This window comes from Clavelina lepadiformis, chromosome 5 (assembly GCF_947623445.1).
Source record: "Clavelina lepadiformis chromosome 5, kaClaLepa1.1, whole genome shotgun sequence".
NCBI lineage: Eukaryota > Metazoa > Chordata > Ascidiacea > Aplousobranchia > Clavelinidae > Clavelina > Clavelina lepadiformis.
Window position 1 is genome coordinate 22499779 of NC_135244.1, and position 26628 is coordinate 22526406.

Consider the following 26628-nt stretch of genomic DNA (forward strand, 5'->3'; position numbering starts at 1 on the left):
ATGAGATACTTATCATTGGTGGTGAGGTTTGTCGACGAAGTATTGTCAAGTTCAACACCAAGACAGAGCAGTGGAGTGACATGCCGGTATGTTTGCGTTTTAAATGCTTTGGTTTACAACAAGCGAAGTCTTTATACTACCATAGACATACGTCCTTTTGCCGCAGCATTCACAAACAAGTTAAAAGCCAACAATGTTCATCTGTTTGGTCATGACCAATTCTAACCTTAGAATAGGTCGCGTCTTTTTGTCAAAAACTCTTTGCACAGACAGACGACCCCAATAAGACATTAAATTAAAATAAATCGGTATTCCAGGGATGAATTAATGAAGTGTGAAATAAATGTTGTCTCAATTATTTGCGATTGTAGAACAAAGCAGTCAATTTCACAACCGATTAAAAACTTTGAAAAGTTGCGAGAATTGTCGAAATTAAAAGTAAAGGTCCAAATGAAACGACTGTGTGGAGGCAAACCCATATTGCTGTTTGCAGTAGATCCATTGACCCCCACATGCCACTCAGCCATTTCCACTTTAAACTTTACGTTTTGTTGCGTGTTTGATTCTATCGCTGCATCAAGACATGATTTCGCCATTTTATTATCGTCACCATTTCATTTATTACTAGGTCACCTACGTCCAATCGAAATAGCTTAATGGGTCCAAAAATTATGTCACTAGTTCAATTAGGGTGGCACATTGCCAACATTAAATAACTTACACTTCTAACCATAAAAACACAGTACTAATAACACGCACAATAACGGACGTTATGACGCTCAAACAATTTGTACAGGAATGAAATACCAATCAACGGCACACTTTCATACATATTTCATACAAATACACTTCACAAATAATAGAAGGATACCAACACCAGGGCCGCACATAACTTTCGGGTTGGATATAGCTGTACTAGGTGGCTCTTTCAATGAAAATTTTAATTGCTTGTGAGTGTGTTGAATGAATGCTGGTTTGTTTCCCTTTGAAATGAATTGATTTGAAATGAGCAATGATGTTATGATGTCATACACATATTGATTATTGCCACAGTATTGTGACTTTTGAAAATGAGTTGAAAGCATAATTTGTTTTCTCGTGTGGTCATGACTCAGAGTGACTCCACAAAATATTACCATTCTTTTCGTCAGTAACAATTGGCTCGGGCAGATTTTCTCTCATAACTAAAAAATAAGATAAACTTTTATTCAAGAGATGAACAGATGAAGTTCGAAAAACATTCCTTGCGGTCGTGGAATGCCGTAGATTGTTGTTTCGTGATCGAATCAATTGTTATGAATTATCGCCTGCAGAAAGTTTATACCTGTGTTGTTATGTGCCACTGTACAATCCTCTCAACCACATAACTTTATTGACAACGTCCATGGGCCATGATTTATTCATATTGTATTGTTACCTGCAGATAGTTTTCAGGCCTACGTCTGGCCAGGCGATCTCCATTAATAACACCATATCCAGTATTTAATTGATATTCTTAGTGAATTCACTTCAGTTAATGTTGAATTTAAGCAATGATGATTCATCATACAGGATACAAACATTGCTCGGATAAAGCTATCTGCTGTAAATTACAATCAACAAATTTTATTGATGGGTGGTGCTAAAGGATTGGGTGGTCATTACTACAATTCTGTTGAGATGTTGGACTTGAATGACGAGAATGCAAAGTGGGTTAGCAAATTGCCTTCTATGAGAGAAAAGCGATGTTCATTTGCATCAACTTTATTGAATGGTAAGTTATTATCATGGCATAATAATACAAGTGCTAATATCTATGCAGACTATATTTATTATAAACCTTCCTATTTGCGTCATAATGGCGCAACTTCATTCCGTTAGCCACCATCCACCCTTAATCTGCTTGGCGTAGTTTTACAAAATTTAACTGAAATATGTAATTATCATGCCGTTACGTAAAATATATTCAATTCAATTCAATTCAATATACGTTACGTAAAATTGAAATGTGACGGCATTTGCTTTACCTTAATTTCTTTCTTTTGTAGTTTAATCATTACGTAACAATTGAAAGTGTCACACGCAGTAATCGTTGGACACTTGCCAACTAAAAACCGAAGTAATTTGTGGGAAATACTGCAAAGAAATAATAGCATGTTGTCAAAGACACAATGTAATTCACAAAATGTGTGACTGCTGCTGCTGCTGATAAGACACTTTTATCTTTGTTGTCTTATGTATTGCCATATCGCACATTTTGGTTGTTTTCCAGCCGTTTTAGTGGCTTGGTAGTTGTTACTGTTACGTTTGCAACTACCTAGTTCCCTGCGTCATCACAAACTTTTTTTTTCACAATATTTGACAGAAAATAAAACGAATGAAAAATTAAAATACCAACCAACCAAGCACAGAAGTTCTTGAATTAAACAAGCCCAGAAAATCAAGGATATTATGTGACGTTTTGAAAATATTTGGCGACTACAAATTGCTTAAACATACACGGCGTCTCAAAATTGCAGTTAGAAAACGAAAAGTTTTATGCTACATGTGATCGTAACGACTAGATTTGTGTTTTCATGCAATTTGTGATAAGATTTATAAGCAATGATAACACTGGTCTACAAAAAAAAAATTTTTTATGCTTTTTACAAAAAGAGGACTTATTCTGGTTAATTTTGGGGCGCTGATTCCAAAAATAACCTCAAATTTTTTCTATCACGTCAATTTAAAAAAAAAAATGCAATTCAATATTTTGATGGTAAAAGGAAATAATTACTATATAGCATAGAGCTTTACACAAGCCTACATCAATTTTGTAGAAGTACAGTAGACCTAAACGATGTTTTAAGGTAACTTCTGGGCGCTGATTCCAAAAACGCTATTAGTTTTTGTCCATCACCTTGCGTTTAGCTACAATCTCACGATCTTTGATCAGCTAATTTTTATTTTGCATAGTTACCATGGGCGTCCGCTGGGGGTACAAATAGATCAAGTAGATACAGTGGAATTTGCCTACAATTCGCCTCGCCTCCAATTCAATGTGTGTACAATCAAAAGGAATGGCGTCTATTCATAGATAGCTCCAAGGCTAGTTTAAAGTGTGTACTGTTGCACAATGGAAACAAGTATGTCTCTGTACCAATTAGTCATTCAGTACATCTCAAAGAAACGTATGAAAATCTTAATAACTAAATGCAAATATTTTGAGCACAACTGGCTAATATGTGGTGACTTGAAAGTTTTGGGTATGCTACTTGGCCAACAAGGTGGCTACACTAAGTATCCATGCTTTTTATGTCTATGGGATAGTAGAGCTAAAACGGAACATTGGGAACAAGACCAATGGCCTGAGAGAAAAGAATTTACTCCTGGAGGAAAAAACATCCTTAACCAAGCATTAGTAGATCCAAGCAAAGTATTACTACCACCTCTTCACATTAAGCTGGGGCTAATGAAGCAATATGTGAAAATTCTGAATAAACATGGGGCATGTTTTGGGTATATTTGCCAAAAATTTCCTGCCTTGAGCAATGAAAAGTTGAAAGCACGAATATTTGATGGGCCAAAAATAAGACAGCTAATGAAAGACAAGAAATTTATCAAAACCATGAATCAAGATGAAAAAGAAGGTTGGGTGGCTTTTAGCCAGGTTGTGAGCAACTTTCTGGGTAATACCAAATCACCTGATTACAAAGAACTTGTCAACCGCTTGCTTTACTCGTTTCAAAAACTTGGCTGCAACATGAGTGTAAAAGTGCACTTTCTGCATAGTCATTTGGACTACTTTCCAGAAAATTTAGGATCTACCAGTGAAGAACAAGGTGAACGTTTCCACCAAGATATCAAAATCATGGAAAAAACATATCAAGGTCGGTGGAATGTTAGTATGATGGCCGATTACTGTTGGTGTCTTTTGAGAGATGAGGAAACATACAAACATTCTCGAAAGTCAAAAAAGAGAAAGCTTCTTCCATAAAATAATATTAATTTCAGTGTTGTGACCTTTATGCAGATATGTGCTGTTATTAATTTTTTTTGCTTTTTACGCCGAGGCATATCTACATATTGTGAATAATGCTATTTATTTGCTCTTACTGTCAAAATATTGAATTGCGTTTTGTGAAAAAAATTGACGTGATAGAAAAAATCTGATGTTATTTTTGGAATCAGCGCCGCCAAATTAACCAAAAACACCTGTTACTTGTAACTAGGCAAAATTGATGCAGACTGGTGATAATAGTTTACTTAAGAAATGTTAAACGCAGTGGTTTAAATTATTATTGTAGTAAGGTGGGTCGCTAAGATGTTTCACGTCTAAATTTAGAAAAGGTTGAGAAGTACAAAGTTAAAAGTAGGGATGGCCAAACAACTAAAGCTAAAGTTAGTTTAAAAACAAAAACATTTACCATAGAACTTCGAGGCCTTCCATGCAACCAAAAAACATGTTCGTAGAATGAATTCAAGAACCAAAACTGTAGTAAGCATAATTTATTTTTATTCATTCCACGTTCAAGTCACAACTCCCAACCTTATGCTGAGAAGACATGTTGTAAGTGTATCATCAAGTAAACATAATTTTGCGTCATAATTTTACAGTGTAGAAACAAGAAGTATAGAAAGACATATGCTGATTGTTCAGAACATTAATAGTTTTTAAACGAATATGAATAACAAAGTTGATGTCTAGAAAAAACACATTTTAGTTACGACAATTGTCACTAAATGGCTTGGGCAAATATTGCCAAACTTGCGTTCATTCATTCGAAGCACTGTAGTATGCAAGAATGTTGAACGGTAGAAATAGGTGCGACGTATAAGCCCACTGCTACTTTTTGGGCTTACATAAGTGAGCTTATATATGTTTAGAACTTTTGGGGCTTTAAACAACAAAGTTAAAAAATCTGCTGTTCAGAGCTGGGTTATTCAGGACTTAAAATTGTTTTAGTTGAATTAAATTGCATTTTGTTAACATTGTTGTAACTCACTAGATATGAAACGTTTAGATTCGAAACTCTAGATTTTCTATCTCTATTCTTGAAATCATTTGGATTCTACTTTGACCAAATCTGGTTAAGAGAATGAAAATCATAGTTATTTAGAAATTACTTGAGGATAGACTTAGGTTTCTATCTTATACATTTAAGTTAGATTAGCAGAAAACTTTAAAAGTAACTTCTAACATACGATTGTTTCCGATGAAACAGTGAACGCCATTTTAAATTTACGCCCAGCATTAGTCTCTTCCCCGTTTATGACATCACACTTGTAAGGCAGATTTAGCAATTACTTGAGGACGGATTTAGGTTTTTGTGTTATACATTTTAGTTAGAATAACTTGCTTGTCTTTTTACATTTTCTGATTGATTTGTGTTTTTATTCCATTTTCAAATTTGTTTGATTTTGCCTGTATTTGGAATTGTTCACCAGGACCACTGAACAGGAGCAAGCTTCCTTAAATAACTTTCCCAAGGAGATTGCAATGATAGGATAGCGCCATCGAGTGTCGAACCTAGCTCGCATAATTGCGAGTCTGTGCTTTAACCACTCGTTGTGACGTAATCAACAAAGTGTTTGAAACAAAAAACACAGCTCGTCACAATAAGCTCCGTTTTGACTTTTTGATCCAATAACTATGAAGTCACAGAAAGATATAACAAAAATCTTCTATAAATATACACATGATTATGTCTTGTAGGTCTTGTTTACTGTGCTGGTGGTTCTAATGGCACTGGTTGTCCTCTATCATCATGTGAAAGTTACAATCCTATTAAGAAGAAATGGTCTTCGATAAGAAACATGAGTAAAAAGCGGTACTCTCATGCGTTGGTCAGTGCACGAGGTGAGTTTATTATTTTAATGTGTGAAGTAAACTTTTGTCAAAGTTGTCGAAGTAAATTGAGAGATGGCAATCACCAATCGTTCGTTTCCACATCGACAAAATCATAGCAGCACCTGGTAGGGGACCGCAGTATACGTGAAGCAGATACTCGCGTTTTTATTCGCATATTTAACTTGATATCGTTTATTTTTACGTCACAGGTCCACTTTAAAACGCAATAAGTTGCACATCGTTGCTGTTTTCTAATTCTCATTCGTGTTCATGTCTTTGTTGTAACTCCTTGATATGCGTTTTTACGAGCACATGGTCCTCAGAGGAATCCAGACACATAGATATACTCCTAAAAGTTTAACTAAACATAGCTGCTTGGCGTTCATCATCACCATGAAATAGTTTGGTGGCAATAACACCTTTTACTTCTTGGTGCTTTTAAACGAGTTCAACTTGTTTCATGAGCGCACTTCTCTGTAGTGTTTCCAAACCGGGTTTCCTCGAACTCGAAACCCGGGTTTTTCTGACCTTTTCTACGACTCAAAACCTGGGTTTTAAAATGTAAACATCCGGCTTTTCGAAGAATCCAGGAAAACTTTGGTGTTCACAATTTTCAAACAAAATGGCGTCGCTATATTCTATTTACGCATTTTATTGTTTTGTATTAGGCGATTATTTCATCACAATAGTTAGTTTGCGCAAGATTTTTACTGGCAACCTGGGTACTAGTTTGCATTGCGTCATATGTAGGAAAACAAAGAAACTTTCTAAACTCAATTAACAAGCAGAATATAACTTGTTACTTCAGACCTTTTATTCACTTAACACGAGCTTTAGCAAGCTTGAGTTCGCATGATCAGGTAGACTATAGGTTATGAATTGCGAAATATGCAAACAAGTAATAACTCACGGGTACACACAGGGCATTCTCTCTAGGGCTTACACACAACATAAGAAAAACATCAATTAAAAATTCAAAATGCACTTACTGTACAAGCTCACACATTGATCGTTGGGTATTTATGCTGAGGTTTACGCAAAGTTCATTACAAAATCTGACAACCAAAATGTTTCTTGTAAAAGAAAATTGTCGAACTAATCGAATTACGTAAAGTCGAATTACATTAACTAGAAAACATGAAAATATTCATAATTCTGCTGGGATCGACAAAAATATGAAGAATTAAACGGAAACGAATTGCGCAAATCCTACTGTATTACAATAATGTTGATTTTATCTTAATAATGAGTTAGTTTTCACAAAAACATCTGTTTTTTCAAAATCCCAAAATAACGGGTTTGTCACTTAAACCTGGATCCAGGGTTTTGAAATTTCGTCACGAATTGCAAACACTATTTTTCTCTGGTTTAAAAAGTAAAATTATGAAAGCAAGTTTCGGGTCTGTTTGGTGAACTCGTATAAGTGACGTGGGTTGACGAGCTTGCAAACGGGTTGAGACAATTTAGGAAAATATCACAAAATGCCAATGAATTGATTGATATCTGTGGAAACGGGCAATTCAAGCATAGGCTTAGACACTTACTTGAGATAGTATCTTAAAAATATTTAAATAAGTTGCCCAGACCGAGTAGCCTTGATATCACATTGCGGGAATTCATTTCTGCGTAATAGGTCGTTGTTCTATGAATTGACATTCTTGGGAAAAGACTTTGCTGTTTAGAATATTATTTTACGAGAGTTCCAGTCTATTTCTTTCTTTGAAAGACACAAGGCTAATCAATCAATCAAGGCTAATCAAGAAAAAGCTAAAAAGGCCTTCTTAAAATAAACATTTTGCTGGTAATGTGAAAAGTGACGTGTTTGATTGATTCATGGTTAATATTGAAAGGTTTGCTTTATGCGCTTGGGGGATGGAATGATAATAACAATGCAACAAAGACAGCAGAACGTTATGATCCACGAAACGGAAAGTGGGAAAATATTCCACCGATGAAAACTCGCAGATCTGGATTAACTGCTGTTGTATTAAACAACGAAATATACGCGATAGGTGAGTCTTACTGCAAGTGCAAATATCTTTCAAATTTTTTATAAGATTTATGACTTGTCATGTTCTTTAAATCAATTAAATCAGGTGGAAAGGACGGTTCAAATCCTCTCTCTTCTGTTGAAAAATACAACCTGGACACGAAAGCTTGGATTGATGTTCCATCTGTGAATGAGAAAAGACATGGTGGATCAGCTTGTGTTGTGGATGGTCTTATATGGGTGTTTGGAGGGTGAGTAATTATAAGTATTATACATAACCACATTATTTTAATTTTATATCATTTAGTTTATATATTATAATATAAATTTACCTTTATTAAGAGCTTAATGTCTGATGCTGTGATTGCCAGGCTTGTCCATGGGAATGGGATTCCCACGGGAATCCCATGGGAAATGTCCCATGGGATGGGATGGGACAGCACGAATTGCAATTCCCATGGCATTGAAAATTTGCTAAATGAGCTCAGTGACTCGGAATATGAGTACCAATGATAATAAATTGTCATAGATAGACAACTTTTCTGAACTTTAAAGTTAACAAAGTCAATAAATTTTGTCGTTTTGTATCTCTCTTTGTACATGTAGTCAATTCTAATAGACATTAGACTTAAATTTCCATAAATTTAATAACATTTATTGAATTGTATTTTGATGGGATGGCATGGGATGGGATGGGATGGGACAGGCATGAATTGCTATGGGATGGGATGGGATGGGACAGAAAAAAATGTCCCATGGACAAGCCTGGTGATTGCCTTCCAACGGTCCTTGAACCACTAGACCAGATGAAGGTGAAGGTCATGATGAGTTTTGGGAAAAGAATTAAAAACATTTCATTTCATTAATTTATTCAGTTAAGCTGTGGCTCCACCTGTGTAAATTTTATTGACAATTTGAAATTGTCACTTCCAGTGGTAATTTTCTCAGTAACAATTTTTACTGTAAATTACTACTGGTGGAGCCGCTCAATTTCCTGTGTTTTTAAATGCGGCTCCAACAGTGATATTTTGAGGTAAAATATCATCACTGAAATAATTATCACATAAAAAGTGATAACTAAAATTGTCAATTGTTAGCTCATAATGAGATTGATTTTATAAAAGTTTGTAACAGCACTCCAGCATGCAGAATAGATCATTCGTAGTTAGAGACATGGAGAGTGACAGTTCTTCAAGCAGCGAAGAAGAATGTTTAGCGATAATAGCCGTTGCTCTGACATAAAGACAAATAAAGCACAGAGCGTGGGTTACAAACGCATTTAAGAAAAAGATATCAACAGCTACAATCTTATTGAAGAACTCGCTATTGGAGATAGAGAAATGTACTTTCGATATACGAGAATGACCACTAGTCGTTTGAAGCACTTTCTTTGCTTGGTTGCCCCTCAAATAACAAAACAGGTTACAAACTACAGAAAACCTATTCCGCCTGAACAAAGACTTTCGCTGACATTTCGTCATCTAGCTGCTGGTGGGTCTAACATATCTTTGAGGTTGCAGTATAGAATTGGGCGTCAAACTATATCTACAATCATTCAGGAGACTTACAAGGTCTTTTACAACGTTCTAGCCCTTACTTATGCAACTAGACCGGCATCAGCTAGAGATTGGCTCACTATCTCAAAACAGTTTAAAGAGAAGTGGAACTTGCCACTCACTAAAATTATCACTGGGAAAACTAATTTTGATAAATTATTACCGAAATTATCACTATAAATATCGCTAAATTTGACAATTTACGTCATCACCAGCTGCTCCATCACTAACAATTTTAAATTGTAACTCAGTGATAATTTTCAGTGGAAATTTTATCACTTCCGGTATTAATTTGAAAAATTGTCAGCGATCAGTACGTACCAGTACCAGAACAAAATTGGGTTTAGTGTGGGTTTAAAATGCGTTTAAGGAAATACTGTAGACCACCAAGTACCAACACAAAATTTTAAATCTTTACCAAAAAATGTAGTGATAATTTTTAATTGCTACTTGTGGAGTCATAGCTTTATAGTGGCAATTGCAGGCCTAGGACATGTTTTAATTGGTCATAAAGCCAATGGTGTTAATTGTTTTTTGGTCATTATGATATCATAGAGCAAAAGAATTACAACATCTTATCTTGCCAAATTCAATCTTCACATAACAAGCGAAAGGGTTTTTACCTTGCAGACGTAGCTTGTGACTGTCTGATTGTGAGTGGTTAGGCAGTCTGCTATGATTCGGCAGAAGATTTGCTGCAGTAGCTTATAACCAAGTTGGTTCCTAACTTAATCTCAACCCCAAAATAATTCAAATTACGCGATAAGAATCGTTTTTGACCCGATGAGATGGTGTGTGGTTTCCCTTGTAAGGTTGATTTACGTCATACCCTTTTAGTATAAGGCTGCCGATTGTTTTGCGTTTATGTCAAACATTTGAATTATACAGAAATTGTAACAAAAGATACTGATTAAGAACGGAATACGGTAAATTGTCACAGTAATTGACCTGAACTTCTGTTGCAGCTGGTGGCGAGGGACCATGTTTTCGTTATGTCTGGACCACATTGTTGTGTAATCGTCTATTGCGAAGTGGATTACGCAGTTTATTTATTTTGGTTAATATATTCTGGATAACATGCTTTCCAATAATTAACTTATATACAACCAGGTACAGTTATTATTTTGATGAACTCATCTATCATTTGCAAATATTTTGTGTTTAAGTGTTTACTTTATATATTTTATAGATATGATGCCAAAACAGTTGAGTTCTTTGATCCAGCCACCAACAAATGGCAAGTATCGACCAACATGGACAGACAAAGATGGTGTCCTTGTGTCCTTTCCATCTGAAGTTTTGTTGGATTTTAATTTCTTTATCTGGATATGTTTGACATTTTATTAACGAATTTAATTTAATTCATGATTCGTCGAAATATCTTTTATCTTCATTTTTTATTTGCTAATTTCAATCAGTAATCGTCTGGCATTTGATTATGACTTCATAAAAACGATCATTTTTAAATTTGATGTTTTTTGCTTGGGAATTTTTTTACGTCGTTTCCGTCAGCTGAAAAGTTTTGATCAAATTCCTCACCTTAAACTATTTAATTTGTACAAACGAATACTTGTTTTCAATTAAATATATTTCCTGCTCTTATCGTCTGTTGTTTCAATTTATAAATTTTATTTCAGTATATCTTTGTATTTTTATCTATACAATGGCCCTCTACCTTGGTTGTCTCAAAAATAAAATTGATTTAAATATGGGCTCATTTCTTGTTGACATTGATCGAATATTTCCATTTTAATACGAAAACTATTTAGTTTTCGTTTTTAACCCTTATTATAATTTTCATTATTTCAGAAGATTATTTCATTTTCCTTTTGTTAATCCTTATTACTATCTCAAACGTTTACCTGTTGTTAGTTGTTTGAATAACGTGGCCTTATTTTCTTTAGTTTAATTGTTTCGACTCTGTGTGGGTTGTTAGTCTTATGAACCGTGCGATTGTGACTTTTTTAATGATTTTTAGCATCGACCTTGTTAATAAAGTAACAATTTACACCTGGACATACACTATAGCATTAGTTCAGTACTTTGAAAAAGTCGAAAGTTATAATTAACCAATTCAATACAGTATCCATGCATGTAAAGGCATCTGCTTTATAATGAAACCTATTAGTATTCATAGCATCAATCATCAATAGCGTTCATTGTTACGTCACGAATCCTTGAGAATGAAATCCGTTTCTAGTATTTTCATGACGGATTTGTTACGTTATTTTTATGTCGAATTAAATCCGTTTCTAACATTTTTATGTCGAATAGTGGGAATTCCACTTGAGTCATCACAACATTGCCTGTGAGGAAAATTCAATTGTCATGAAAATCTTATAGAATGACGTCTGGTGATCATATTTATGCCTCAAATTGTACCAAGTAATGTCAAGTCTACAGTGAGACGTTTGTTACTTCTTATAACCTGGAAGTTGCAGAGATAACTGTTCCACAAACCCTGACGTCACAATCGTATTTTAGAAGCTTGACTGATGGGTATCGTGTCTTCGTTCGTGCACAATTTTGAAAATCGTAAACAACTGGAAGGCAGGGATGCGAACTCTATAGAACCTAAATAGCCTTTCACGAAATTCGCTTACGCGTTCCTGAATTTGACTGTCTTTCTTGCTTTAACAACCGATTGTAAAACAAAGGTGTTCTGTGATCTGTTATTTTTGCCACAATCAACAAAATCACAGATAAACCCGGAATAGATTTTAAATACTTGCTCCTGCAGCTGTAACTTCAATGCAACAAAACTCAGGAACACTTCGAAAACAAAATTGAGCGACTATATTGACGTCATTAATTAGCGGGGTCGGCACACATACGGTGCCCCTAACCGGATGTGACCAAAACACTTAACAAAATCACAGAACACATATATATTGTCGGCAAAAATATTGTACTCGGAGAACGTAGCGGATAGAATTTTACAGTATTTCATTTTGCTTTGACTTTCTTTAAAGATTGAAAGATTTAAAACTTTTGCTTTCAAGTCTTTTAAGAATCTTTACGTGCAAAAAACTTTACTTCTTGCAGTGTTTCGATTTTTCGATCGACAATTAAATAATTAATAACTTTCTGTCAACTTGATGTCCTTTTTGTGGTTGTAAAAAGGGAAGTCCCACAAGCAAAACTGAAGTTTCAGCAGTTTTCGAGGTTTGATGATTTACAGTAAGACCAAATATGGTTGGATAAGGAATGAAAGTTTGCCGAAAGGAGAAGTCGGGGCATCCTACAAACTTTTTAGTGGGGATCCATGTATGTAGGCTATTGTACGATCCGCCATGTTGGAATGTGTGGCAGCTGCACGCAGGAGATTCGTCAACGTTCATTCGTCAAATATTTCACTCATCATATCTATTGATAATTAATTAATGAATCAAAAAAGAAATGCGGGTTGTTTCAACGCCAACTTACAATAAATAAACAAAGAATTGCGGCTTCGGCTCATACCATGAAGCCAAAATTAATGTTTGCACACACGGTTTCTCGTCGAAGACTGCCGTACTTTCCAGTCGGACACATTGATGATACTCGTGCGTGCAGGTGCCAGACTCTCCTCTATGGTTTGGTGGAAACACCATCATACTATTCTGCTTTTGTTGTATACTGACATGGCAAATACATTTATGGCTATGTGTCAAAATATTACGGCAGCAATAAGTAAAGTAATAATACGTCATAATAGATAGCTTTAATAACATAACAAAGAATCACTTAAAGTATAACCATATTGTATGTAGGCTACAACACAAGTCATTCATCTCTTCATGATATAAAACTTGGGTCTAGTAAACAACCAGATCACGTCAAAATTTGAGTAGATTAGGTGTAATATACAAAGGCATCTTGTAGTTTGGGACTATGTCCTAGACCCTAAAACTTTTGGTTGCACAAAACCCTTTCCAGTTGTATATACACCTACTAAAGGTAAATTTAAAACTTGGAATGTCCCACCAATATCTTATCAACACACTAATGTCGATTCTTTCCATTCCTGAGCACATGCTAAAATTTTCTCGTGACTTCAATTGCAACCTGCCGTTTTTGAGTAAAACCCTGCAATCGGTGACGTCATGCAGTTGCTGATTATACTATTTTAAAGAGGCAGGGACGTAAACAGAAGAATGGTTTTTATTGTTGCACAGCAGCCTGCTGTTTTCAACAGAAACCTGTTATTGTCTGCTGCTCAGTAATTGACACGCGGCTGTTGATTTTGTGTAAGGCTAGGCGGTTGTCGATGACGTCATGAACAGCAGACCGTGACTGTCCAAGTACTGTAACACCCTGCTGTGGGTTGCTGCTCTGTGATTGACAGGCTATTGTTGGTGACGCAGGCAGATAAACGTCTAGTATGAAGGTTCATGAAGCCGTTTCATCATGACATTAACATGATACAAGTTAATTCAATCTCTATGGATAACCTTTAGAAAAAGAGTTTCTGTTCTGGTAATTCACCATATTGTACATCAGTAAAGTATGCCACCATTTCGTGATGCCATTTTTGTTTATAACGTCACCAACTCTCTTCAAACCGCTTCAGCGGGCAACTAGCAAAGCGAGAACCTCCACAATGCACAAACAACATGGTTTCGAGCAAGGGAAATAAAATAGCTGTCAAGAAGTAGCGTGAAGTAGTAGTAGGTGGAGAAAAAGGCGAAGGTGGTGAAGAAGAAAAAGAAGGAGAAGGTGACAAGAATGGCCGAAACTCTCACGTATGCAGAGAGAGTAAAAAGACAGTGGAATAAAAAGACGTGACTGTAGAATACAGCAACCATCGAGAAGTAACCATCCAATTGGCCAATGACAACAGGCGGGAAGATATCAACAGGTTGCTAAAAGAAATCAAGCTACCGATCGAGTATATCGAAGGCATCATCCAGAAACCTGGAAACACGGTAAACATTACTGTAGATAGAAAGAACACTGCAATAAGACATGCAGATTTACTTCGAATGAGACCGGAAGTGAAATCTGCCACCGCGCACGGAGATGATAGACCTTACGACTCGATGGGTACCCGGGAATACAAGCAGTAACATTAGGTGTAAGAGGTGTTTTCACGGCAGGCATTGGCCTAATTGATGTTTCTAACAGCAGCAAATCTTGGGATATTACAGAAAAAAAGCTTCAATTTTGCTTGTTCAGGTTATGCCATCTAAGTAAACTGCGGTATGCAAAACTAATATAATAAGCTGGTTAAACGTTTGAAATTGGAATTTTAAATAACTTACTAGTAAACTTCTGTTACTTGCTTTAGTTTGACTTACTGTTAACCTAAGCGCCTATATTTGAAAAATGATCGTTTCAGTTCCTTTTTATACAGAGTTCAAATTAAATTCCGTAAGTTTTCAAAATCTGCCTTCAACAACATTACCTTCTAAAAGTATGAAACTAAAGGTGTCCAATAATATATATATTGTAATGGGAAAAGCTGAAACAGAGCAGTTGAATAATTGTAGCTGACTCACAAAGCGCGTATAAGTGTTGCGTCATAACAATCGTGCACGAAAGACAACAAGAAATGGGAGCGTAATGGAATGGAAAATGTAAATGTACATGGTAATCTGTAAAGTTTGCCGCCTCTAGACCTTTTTTTCCGGGGCGACGTTCTAGATCTAGTTATTGGGCCCACATTCAGAGTCTGGCCTCCTCTACCGACGGCGCCAATTGCATCTTTGTTGGGAGTAGTTTCCAACGGTAACCGTGTGTCATCCGCGTGTTTTCCGCGGCCACGGGTCGAGCTGCGGAGCTTAAACGTGAAGAAGTTCATAAATTTTAGTTTTACTTATAACATTTTTCTATATGATAAGCATAATAGGAAAGAGCACGTTAAGGCACGAGCTTAAAGTCAAACTTTGATCCTTACTTGATAATTAATTTGAGGGACCGCTGAGTGACGAGGGGTAGAAACAGTGACGGGGAGAGGGCGGCTTCTAGGTAAAAATCTCATTTTCACAACTCATGTCACAACATTGTGATATTGATCTAACCAACCAAGCTGTCGAAGGTTACGGAACACCGCAAATATGATGATAATTATATAAGGTAAGTTAGTGATTAGTGTAAGAACGTCACAACTTGCTACAGACCTTGGCAGACCGGTGAAGTGCGAAGCATATCTCCCATTTTTGTGACATTTTTCGTTCTTGATAAGGCCGGTTCGTCATCGTCGTCACTGTGATCCTGTTCGAAAATAAGTGATACGAGGTCAACACGTAACTTAGCGGATGTCTGCGTTAGGAAATATTTTGATATCTTTAATAAGGGAAACAGCAACTTACAAGGGCATAAGCCTACAGCAAAGCAATATCAACTTAAAACACCAAACTTTGAGCATTAACACCATGGTAGTAGTTAAACGCTACAGTAGGAAGATGAAAAGAGGAATACCGACAATGTTGTGAAGTAAGCTTAGCGTTCAAAAATTAAAAAGAAAATAGACTTAGTTAGAAATTGTAGGCAGAGCTAAAGCATTCATCGAATTTGTATTTGTAGCAACATTGCGTGACATCGCTTAGATAAGCGGTGCCATAAAATGAAGATGTAAAACTACGTTACCCATATAGCAAGTTTTTCAATTTGATTCTTCATGGTACAAGGAAGAAAATGATGTTACCATTAGCAAAACAAGTTTTACAATGACAAATTTATTTTAACAGTAACGTATATCACACCATGCAGTGTTTTTCGCATTTTGAGAATAATAAGCCTGCACCATGGCCTTGCCGTAATTCGTTGCTGGACCGGTTTTCAATGGCAAATATATCTCATTTCCATGTCTGTTAACTTACTATCATGTACGTAATGTTTATGATTTTAATAGAAGGATAAGCTATAACTATTTTCAATACCTTGAATGAGTGTATTAGTGGATGATTTATTTAGAGCACAAAACACTTAAATTAAAAGTTATTGTAACAAAGTTACTGTAATAAAATGGCAGGTGAAGTTTCCTAAATTGCGAAGGTCACAAGAACTGCTAGATGCCATTATGGCTAAGAAAGCAAGAAAAGCTCGAACAGCAATTGGTTGTGAGCAGGTTCTTGTAGAAGAATCGGATAAAGAATCTGCTGACAATTCAGATCAGGAAGAAGAGAGTAGTGATAAAGAGCATGATGATGCTTCCTGGAACAAAAGAGAGGTAAGAAATTCAAAAAAGTTGGCAACACCTTTCCTATCTTCTATATGATGTCCATGCAACTCTTTGCATTTAAATATTTTACGGAGACTTGAAAATAAATATTTTATCGTTATGCTGATCTAGGTGGTTGGTTTCATCAATCTTTTACAAGAGGCTTTAAAAAAAGAGATACTTTCGAACGTTGAAAACAAGCTTGAACAAGCTCAGACACTGGTGAAGCAAAAGGATGCAGGTTATTATTTAAGTTTGCTCACTGATGTAATTTCCAAAATATTAATCCATAAAATGATGTAAAACTACGTTACCCATATAGCAACTTTTTTGTTATTGAATTTGATTCTTCATGCTACAAGGAACAAAATGATGTTAACATTAGCAAAACAAGTTTTTATCGTTATGCTGATCTAGTTGGTTGGTTTCATCAATCTTTTGCAAGAAGCTTTAAAAAAAGAGATACTTTCGAACGTTGAAAGCAAGCTTGAACAAGCTCAGACACTGGTGAAGCAAAAGGATGCAGGTTATTATTTAAGTTTGCTCATTGATGTCATTTCCAAAATATTAATCCATAAAATGAAGATGTAAAACTACGTTACACCTATAGCAACTTTTTTGTTATTGAATTTGATTCTTCATGGTACAAGGAAGAAAATGATGTTATCATTACGAAAACAAGTTTTACAATGAAAAATTTTTTATTTTAACAATAACGTATACCACACACCATGCAGTGTTTTTCACTTTGTGAGAATAGTAAGCCTGCACCATAGCGTTGCCGTCATTCGTTACTGGACCGGTTTTTAATGGCAAATATATTTCATTTCCATGTCCTTTTATATGTAAAGCTATATTAGCTATGGTCCATGTTCATAGTTAATGTTGGAATACTTTCTTTTCTGGAATTCTGTTTTGTATCAAGTAAGGGAACAGACAACTTTTTGGTATTTGGGAAAGTATCGTTATAGAGCAAACAAAATTGTTTTTAAACTAGATCGCAAGATTGAAAGCTCATCTTCAGTTTAAATTTTTAACTTTTGCCGCGTAGTTTGTTTGTTCTCACTCAAGTAGGCATTCCTTTTTAAAGTTAATCACAGTTTAACGGTTACTGAATGCTTCAGATTAAATTGACCATATTGACTTTTGGTTGCCCTACTCATGAAATATTTGACCCCCCCCAATTTTTTTCCGGCTAAGCCACTGGCTGTGATTGGTTTTCAAATAAAGCCATTCACCCAGGAATGGAGGGTTAAAAACCAACTACCATACTTTGCCCATCAAAGTTTGAAATTACTCGGGCATAGCCTAACGTGGGCGTTCTCTTCTCGTCGTTTGATTGAAAGGTAAATGACAAGCGTTCACCATCAGTTAGTGGAACGTCTGAATAACGTTTGTTCATATAATGTAGAATGTGTATCTGAAAATAGTAGGTTATAACTATTTATTCCATGTTTAAATAACTCAAAATCTAAAATATTAAAATTAAAAAAACTTTCATAACATTACATTAAACGTAACTTTTTATTGTGCAAAGGAATTCATATGCTACTCACCTAAGAATCAAAGTGGATCGACAATTTCCATTGTTAATAGCCTATAGTTTGTATATTCAAGCTACACCATGGAATACGTTAAGTCATGTGAGTACATACATTAAGAAACAAATTTATGCAACCATTTAAAAAAATAGAGAAAATAAGGAAAAGCTCGGCTCACGTGAATTTTTCGCGAATTTTTAACAAAAAACGATCGCAAACATATAGTGAAGTATATGACGAAAACGCTTTACCCATCAGCATACCAAAAGAAATGCTGCAGGCTACCAAAAATTACTATGCCAAACTTAACTCGTCTATGAAGACAGATGTAAAAACACAACTTGTTCATATCGAGTAACCTGCAAATCTGCACCATGTTTGACAGGAAAATACCTTAAAATTGGATTGTGAGATAAGCAATGATGAAATCAAAATGTTGTGCAGAATCTCGCAAAGGGTAAATCCCCTGGGCCAGACGGAATAAGAGGAGAATTTTACATGTCGGAGTATCATAAGCAACAAAATGAGTGAAGTTTTTAAACATTGGTTTTATTCCAAAAAATCCGCAAGGAAATAAATAAAGGCGCCATCACCCTGATCTATAAGAAACGCGATGATGCAGATTTAGACAATTAACAAGCAATTACTCTGTTAAATCAAGATTACAAATTTACACAAAGACACTGGCTAATACAACAAGGGAAACCCTGAATGAAGTCATACACAAGCATTATTACACCAGAAAAGACAAGCAACTCTAGTACTATTCCAACAACCAATCGTATAACAGGAAAGATATTAACAGGTTAGAAACAAACTTTAAAAATTATGTCTGAAACAATTAAACACAACCAGCAATGCAATGTAAGTTATGGCTAAATTTGTTGCAAATAATTCATAAAATTTGCCTTGCGTATGTTGCAATGTTAATAAATGTATAAGTGTTTACTTGTTTTTTAAGGTTGGCTCAAAAGCTTGGACCCTTGAGCAATGAACCACCACATAAAAAGCAAAAGTTGCCTCAGTTTGTGTCATATTGACATGAAATTTCACTTTTAAAAGCTGATATTTCCTTGCTCAATCCGAACGTTTCTGGGATGGAGGATAAGTTGGACTCCTTAATGTCACTTTCTTTGTTACAAAAGAATTAATAGCCACCAATATTTTTAGCAGCAGAAACGGAAAAGAACTTCAAGAAATTATTGAGCAAGTGAGGGTGATGATTTGGGTTAATTTACTGTAATTGTTGTACGTAAAACTGGCAGCAACTTCCAGGAATGCAATATCAGTCAATTGAGACATTATGCAATGTAAATAGGATGTCAAGGAAATTGCCACACGAGTAGAACATGCTGACGTGGTGGCAACGACAAGAAATTTTATAAAGCTCTTCATGAAAAAGAAGGTGGCAATGACATACTCTCTGACAAGATTGGGCTATGGGAGGAAGAAATTGAAAAAGTCATTTGTAGAGAGCAAGCTATATCAACTTCTTCTGAGTAAGTCCGAGTTAAAAGTTTTCATATGGTTACCCAAAGGGTTCTCAACTTTATTAACGTTTCCCAATTTTTTTTGATTTTGGATGCTTGTTACCCAAATTTTAAAACCTATGTGTATCTTATTTAGGTGTTTTTCAGCGTGCTGTTCATAAACACTGGCTCCGCATCTATTGGACAGAGAGCTGTTTCACAAGTTTTGGCCGGCTGTAGAGACTAAGATGGGGGAAGAAATGAAAGACGAAGTAAATCCAGTAATTCTGGTGGAAGCGCTGAACCGTGTCTTCAGAGTCTTCGTCAGAAAATACCACTCGGTTTTACACAACCTGATAGACTGCTTTTAGGAACAATTTTGTGCATGCTATTTTCATTTCACATTCCAAGACATTTTCATTTAAATAAAGGCTTTGTTTTGATCTTTAAACGCAGTGCTGTTTTGATAAAGCATTTCGTTTCGCATTTCAGAGCGTTTCATTGGCGATTATCTTAGGGCCAGCTTAAGCATCTATATCTGGCCGGTCAACTTTGCAAACATACGCCAGGTATATGTCATGGGCGTTTCATGGGCGATTTTTTCAGGATCGGAACAAAAGTAAACTGTATTTTAAACAAATGTTTAGCAAACTGCACAACCCTAAAAAGTTCATTTACGTTTTGGTTGATGGGATGGTCTGGTAGCTGGTTTAGTTGGTTTGACTGAAAAGTTGTCGGCAAGCGACTTCATGGTCGTCGGCTCACGAGACCTTAATGGACCTTAATGTTAAATGAAATGCTGAAATCATGCTGTACGATAAAAATCATGCACATAGTGACCCTTCGTAATAGTCATAAAGACCTGTTTTCCTTGGACGGCTTTTGTTCGGGCCGATTTAAGTTTCTTCCCCTGGCCATACCCACAAATCCTGAACGAAGCTGAGGCTCAGTCAGGGGTCTTCTTTCCATGGGGAAGGGCTGCAAAGTTTGAGATGGACGAAGCTCAGAGGGAGTGGCTTGCAATCTGTTGTCAAAGAAAATTGCATTTTTTAAGTGTAAGTGAAGTGCACAATTTTTTGCCAGATTCATTCCAGACTTAGCATCAATTGCTAGGCCGATCTATGATGTGACAAAGAAAGACACAAAGTTTATATGGGGCAGGAAACAACATGATGCTTTCGAGAAGCTCAAGACGCTAATAACAAAAGCTGAAACTTTGGCATACTTCAGGAATAATTGCAAGACAAGAGTTATAGCAGATGCATCGCCAGTGGGTTTAGGATCAGTGTTAACGCAAGAGCAAGATGGTGAATGGAGAATCATATCGTATGCATCCGGGAATTTGTCAGACATGGAACGTTGATACAGTCAAACTGAGAAAGAAGCCTTAGCTTTAGTATGGGTTTGCGAACGATTTAACTTGTACAATTTTAGAAAAGAGTTTGAACTGGAAACTGACCATAAGCCATTGGAGTACATATTCTCCGGGAAATCGACGTCAGCACGGGTAGAAAGATGGGTGCTAAGACTTGAAGGATATGATTTCAACGTCGTGTATAGGCCAGGGAAAACAAACATTGCAGGTGCTTTGTCAAGATTGAACTCGAGGGTATGCAGAGACAAAGGAGACTCGTATGATTTTGTGAGATCAGTGGTGATCAACAGAACACCAACTGCTTTGATACCTAAATAGAAGAAGAGTCTGCCAATGACTTGAAACTTGCTGAAAGAAGAAGAAACGTCAGACGAGGAGATTGGTCCAAATGCACTAACACAAGTTACTTGCATGTGAAAGATTAATTGTGTATTTGTGGACAAGGTTTACTAAAAGGAACACGAATTGTAATTCCGAGAGCGTAATGGAAAAAAGTGTTGAATTTGGCTCATGAAGGACATCAGGGAATCGTGAAAACCAAAAACAGACTTCGCAGAAAAGTTTGGTGGCCAAAGATTGATAAAGAAGCCGAAGAGCTGTGTAAGAAATGTCATGAATGCCAAGTGACAAACAGAATAAGCAAACTAGAACCTTCCCTCGAAGTGGACCTTGGCAAGATTGTGCCCTGATATACTAGCACCATTGCCTAGTGGAGAGAATATTCTAGTGGTCGTCGACTGCTACAGTAGGTATTATGAAATTACTGTGATGAAAACAATTACAAGTTCAAAGGTAATTGAAGCTATGATACCAATGTTTTCGAGATTCGGGTATCCATTTTCATTGCGGACCGACAACGGACCACATTTTGTTTCAGAAGAATTTGAAAATTTTCTGATAGAGTATGGAATCAATCATGTGAAGACTACACCATTGTGGCTTCAAGCAAACAGAGAGGTGGAACGACAGAACCACACACTGATGAAATCAATCCGTATTGCACAACTGGAGAAAAAGGACCGGAAGTTAGAGATCAACAAGTGTTTTACAGCTTACCGGTCAACGACACAGGCTACATCACCATTGCTGACACTGAATACCTGGTGCAATCTAATGACAGTGTCAAACATAAATGTATTTTTCTAACTGGATATTTTGAACACAAATACCGATCTAATATCTTGCGTATCAAAACTCAAAATGACGACGACCATCGGATTAATTCGGAGTTTCTCACAAACTTAAATATAGGTGGACTAACTGTACCTCTACTCTCAACAGTACATTTCGTACATTCAGCTTATAAACTGTTTGGTAAGTGCAACTTGCATTGCTGCCGAGCTCGTCTCAGCCATGCTTTGCGTCGTATCGATAGTCCAATGATTGTAATTCAAGGAGCATGTCTTACTTTATCAAACATTCTTTTGAAAGCATTTGTGCTTGACAACAGTAACAAAGAAAGACAACTCGGCTGTTCGAAAAGAAAAGAAAAACTCTCTACTAAAAACTAAACAAGTATCTTTAGTATGCCACAAGTAGTTTGATTACTCATTTCTACAAATCTCATTGCGATGTGTCCCTTGAAATATACCGATACCATTCCAGATACCGAGCATAGAGGATACCAGTCTATTTAAGGTTTCTATGAATACAATACTCCATCCTTATAACTACCTCTGTTTTCCAGTGATGTTGAAAACCTTAATGCTTGACAAGAAGCATCTTGATAATGCCACCAGGGAAACACAAATAAACCTGTTCCTATTGGCTTCGATGACAAGGAGTGCTACAACTGAGCGGTGCAAAAAAATACAATAAGCAAAAAACAAAAGGTAATCGTCTTCATTGGTAGGCACACTTAAACGTTTTCAAATTTCAACCAAGATGATATACACTTCACCAGATATTTACACAAAATGTCTGTTCGCCAATTAACAACTCACACTCCAACACTCACCTTTCCACAAGGTAGTCGTTAAGTTACTTAAACCTGCCAAAGGCGACCAAGGTACAATCCAACCTTTCAAAAGCGTTAATAAATATCTGGATTCCAATCGTGCCGACCAGCAGCCAACAATGGAGGAAAGTTGTGAAACATATTCAATTTAATATCGCCAACATGGTAGCAAACCAGTATGCTGTGACCTGGATTTAAAACTATGTAAAACCTTCTAGTCAATAGCGATTGCAATATCTGTAATCGATATTTGCAATGTATTGCATACAAGAGATATGGAATTTAAAAGCATGATCTATTCTACATGATTGATTTGTGGAAAATACCCATGCTGTCTCATCCCGGGATTGACACTAGGCAAGGCTTCTGATAAAACTCGTGTGCATCAATGTTTGATCACAAAATGAAAGTGATAAAATTCTCTGCTATTGCATACGAGGTATACAATGTGAATCAATGTGCGTGCATGATTGTTAACGTAAATAAATGTACGTCAGTTTTTGACGAAAATTTCAGTGTCATGAAGTTCACTGCTATTGCAGTTCAGGTAAAGTTTGTGTGTTCATTTTAATAGAAGGATAAGCTACAACTATTTTCAATAGCTTGAATGAGTGTATTAGTGGATGATTTATTTAGAGCACAAAACACTTAAATAATTAGAAGTTATTGTAACAAAGTTACTGTCATTGAAGGTAAAGTCAAAAAGCCAAGCTACAATTTCAGCTGGCAAGAAACAAACACCGCCAAGGAACGCAAAAAAAACAATTAGTAATTAGAATAACTGTTTTTTCAGCCTTGATCAAGTGATAGGAGCTAAATACACTTTTTGTAATGTGGTTCGAGTTACCCAAGACTTGATAAAAGAGACTATCGTGAACACTTCGCTGAATATTTCAAGACAGCGACGAAATGGGGAACTGAGAAGTATCTCGTGTTGGAATATAAAAGCTTCCGTTTCAGGAAGAAGCATTCGTTTGAAATTGACGTTTCAAAGAATAGGATGGGACTCGTTCGAACTAAATTTCGGATCCTTAAGCCTGACGTTCTTCCTACCTTAGAAGCTAGTTAGTGCTATACCAGCCAAGTACCGATTATGGCTGCGAAGAAGCAAGATGTTATCAAACTGAAAACATGCTTCCGACGGAAGATGCATTATTTCATGGAAAAAACTCAGACTACGAAAACTAAAGAGACACATTTTACACAAACTGCTTTTACCTTACGCAAGGAACTGAAAAATTGATTTTACTGTACATAACAAAAGTCTCAGATTTCTTTCATGATGTTGTTTGTTTCAGGTTTCTTTCATGATTTCACTAAAAACTTGTTTTTCGAAACAAAAAAGTCTTCCACCTCGTGAGGGGGCCCTTAAACGTGGGGCTCTTTAGGTGCGGGCCCCTGCAGCGACTGCAGGTATTGCAAGGGGGGTTCCTACGCCAGTGGGCAAGGTGCTATCTATCAATTTATCCAAGCAAAGCGCAGTGCATTAGGCTACAAATTTGTGAGGTCCTGAATATAAGAAGGGCCCAAATCCAGTGAGTTGGACGATCTGCACCGCATAAAGTATAACGCACAGCAACACACAATACAGCCTTTGTGTTTTCCCATGAGTAACTACCCACATTAACCAGGCTTCGATAACTTTAACAACAAAAAATTGTGAAGTTTTTTTTTTGATTTTCTCGAAATAGTATCACTTGGAGTTTCAAGTATTCAATTGGTTGGAAGCCGGTAGCAATTCCTATCAAGGGTAACTACGATGAAGGTGATTTGTCTGCCTTAACCCAGTTTTTAACATGATAGGAACTAAATGCTGTTTTTCTGATGTTGTCTAACATGGTTTCAGATTTTAGCAATTACTGTAACTAGGTTGTTGTAACAAAATGGCCAGTGAGGCGAACGAAAACAATGTCAAAAAACAGCAACATGGTGTAAACTCATCCCTTAATTATGACGACAATTGTTTCCAACCAAGAAATACTCTTCGACAAGGTAGAAACAAAAAATGTAAATGTCTGTTTCGAATGAACGCCAATTAATTAACGTACTCCGACACGCCATTCCACAAAGTATTCAACAAAATATAAGCCTGCCGAAGGCGACCAAGGTACAATCCAAGCAAGGAAAACGTTAAAAATATGTTTTCAACCGGGTCCCAATCCTGCCGACCGCCAGCCATCAATAGAGAAAAGTTAAAAGAAAATCAAACTTTCTTCGCCAACATGACAAACCAGTAAGCCTACTATGAGCTGGATTAAAAACTGTGACGTCCGCCAAGCAGGATTATAAGCTGATTTAAAACTACGTAAAACTCTCCAGCTAATAGCGATGCCAATAGAGCTGGGTGGGTTTTACAGGATCCGGATGAAGCCACAATTTTTTCACACATTTCTGCTTCGTTACCCTCTCGTGTATTCAGACGTCAATGTACAAACTGAGATTTCTTTACAAAATTGCCTGGACTCAAAAACATGAAATATAGGAACGGAACGATTTGAAATCGTGGCTACTTACAGCCGTGATTCCAATCAACTAAAAAGCGCAGCAACGAGGCACACTATAAGTTAGATTACGTCATAATTACGATGGCGCGTGCGTTTTTAAAGGTGATTGTCCATAAACATAAATTAGTTAGGCATAGCTGCAATGTCGCAGCTGGAATTTCACTTTATGTTAACTGGTTAATGTTAGAACCTAAGAATAGGACACAATAGGTTGATAGGGTAAGTGGGCCTATCGTTATTGATTTTATGATTATTTATTAGCCGACCTCTACCAGAGTTCAATAAAGTTATATTTTGGTAGTTGTCGTTGTTAAAGATTTATAGATGCAGGGCTCGTAAACGTGTAAAATTATTTGGTAAAACGGATACCAGAGGCAAAAAGTTGAAAGAATTTTAATATTTAGAGGTTTTGATCGATGCTACACCCATTCTCATAGTTCATTGTGTTGTTTGAAATAAAAACAATCAGTCTGTAACGTTGAATTGAGTGAATTAATTGCTCGTTGTTGCTCCTGTTCAATGGGTTTGGTGGGCGGTTGTAATTCAGACAGTATCAAAGAGATTAAAACACATTAGGGAAAATTGCTCCTTCCTACTTGACGTCATCTCTCATATTTCTCTTATTAATTTGGATCATCTTGCACTTTCGTTGGTCGTCACGCTTGACAACATCCCACCAAAAAACAAAACGTCTGACAATCGGAACTTGCACAAAGTCTAGCCCGATAATCGGGGCTGGAGCGATGAGGAATCATCAGTTTAAGTCGTGCAAAGACTCTCCTTAGTCCGAGGATAAACTTTATCACAACGTGCCAAACCATAGGTGGCGCCCATGTTTGACGCCAAAATATTGGGAATCCCCAATGTTGTCTTACCAAGTGGCGGGAAGCTACGTGGCCTCGTTGGTCGTACTTTTGGTCAGAGCTTGTGCAATTACAGTATAGGTATATATTTATATAAACTATATAGGCTATCAATTCACTAACTACTTTTATTGCATTTAGCATATTGCCTAATTCGGTAAACGGTGGCCGATAAAATACCAATCTGCGGGAAGCCTTTGATTTTTTGTCGCTGTATGGTAGCCTATGGCACTTTTTGTCGAGATGTCGGGGTTGAAGAAGAAATATTTTTTTTGTACCAGTGCACGAGAAAAGGAAAAAGAAGTAGTCTCCTTTCTCAAAAAATCGCTCTTTCTTCAATGCGCAATACTGTATCGGCTAAAAAATCTCGGATGCAATTTGCCTCAAAAACTGTCATTTGCTGCAAGTTATGCCAGCTTC

The 26628-nt window shown here is 36.5% G+C and overlaps 3 protein-coding genes and 1 long non-coding RNA gene across 6 annotated transcripts; 3 read left to right on the plus strand and 1 right to left on the minus strand.

Annotated features, from left to right (window-relative positions):
• Positions 1-13: 13 nt before the first annotated feature.
• Positions 14-11334, plus strand: LOC143459990 (uncharacterized). Its single transcript, XM_076957325.1, has 6 exons — positions 14-86; positions 1552-1753; positions 5675-5818; positions 7660-7821; positions 7906-8050; positions 10545-11334. Exons 1-6 carry the CDS (start codon positions 81-83, stop codon positions 10648-10650), a joined length of 765 nt encoding a protein of 254 aa, XP_076813440.1. The 5' UTR covers positions 14-80; the 3' UTR covers positions 10651-11334.
• A 3464-nt stretch (positions 11335-14798) lies between these two features.
• On the minus strand, positions 14799-15583 carry LOC143459842 (uncharacterized). Of its 2 annotated transcripts, none has more exons than XR_013117789.1 (3): positions 15457-15583; positions 15234-15300; positions 14799-15116 (listed from the first exon to the last, which is right to left on the minus strand). It is a non-coding gene; the product is annotated as an uncharacterized LOC143459842 (long non-coding RNA). The 2 variants fall into 2 exon arrangements; XR_013117790.1 differs by having other exon boundaries at positions 15234-15297; positions 15457-15566.
• Positions 15584-16358: 775 nt separating this feature from the next.
• Positions 16359-18112, plus strand: LOC143459841 (uncharacterized). Of its 2 annotated transcripts, none has more exons than XM_076957140.1 (2): positions 16359-16508; positions 16917-18112. In XM_076957140.1, exons 1-2 carry the CDS (start codon positions 16359-16361, stop codon positions 17088-17090), a joined length of 324 nt encoding a protein of 107 aa, XP_076813255.1. In that variant the 3' UTR covers positions 17091-18112. The 2 variants fall into 2 exon arrangements, with proteins under 2 accessions (XP_076813255.1, XP_076813256.1); XM_076957141.1 differs by lacking the exon at positions 16917-18112 and adding an exon at positions 16632-16802.
• A 639-nt stretch (positions 18113-18751) lies between these two features.
• On the plus strand, positions 18752-19942 carry LOC143459600 (uncharacterized). Its single transcript, XM_076956815.1, has 4 exons — positions 18752-18845; positions 19186-19250; positions 19359-19539; positions 19667-19942. The coding sequence occupies exons 1-4, from the start codon at positions 18752-18754 to the stop codon at positions 19747-19749; spliced, it is 423 nt and encodes a 140-aa protein (XP_076812930.1). The 3' UTR covers positions 19750-19942.
• The last annotated feature ends 6686 nt before the right edge of the window (positions 19943-26628 follow it).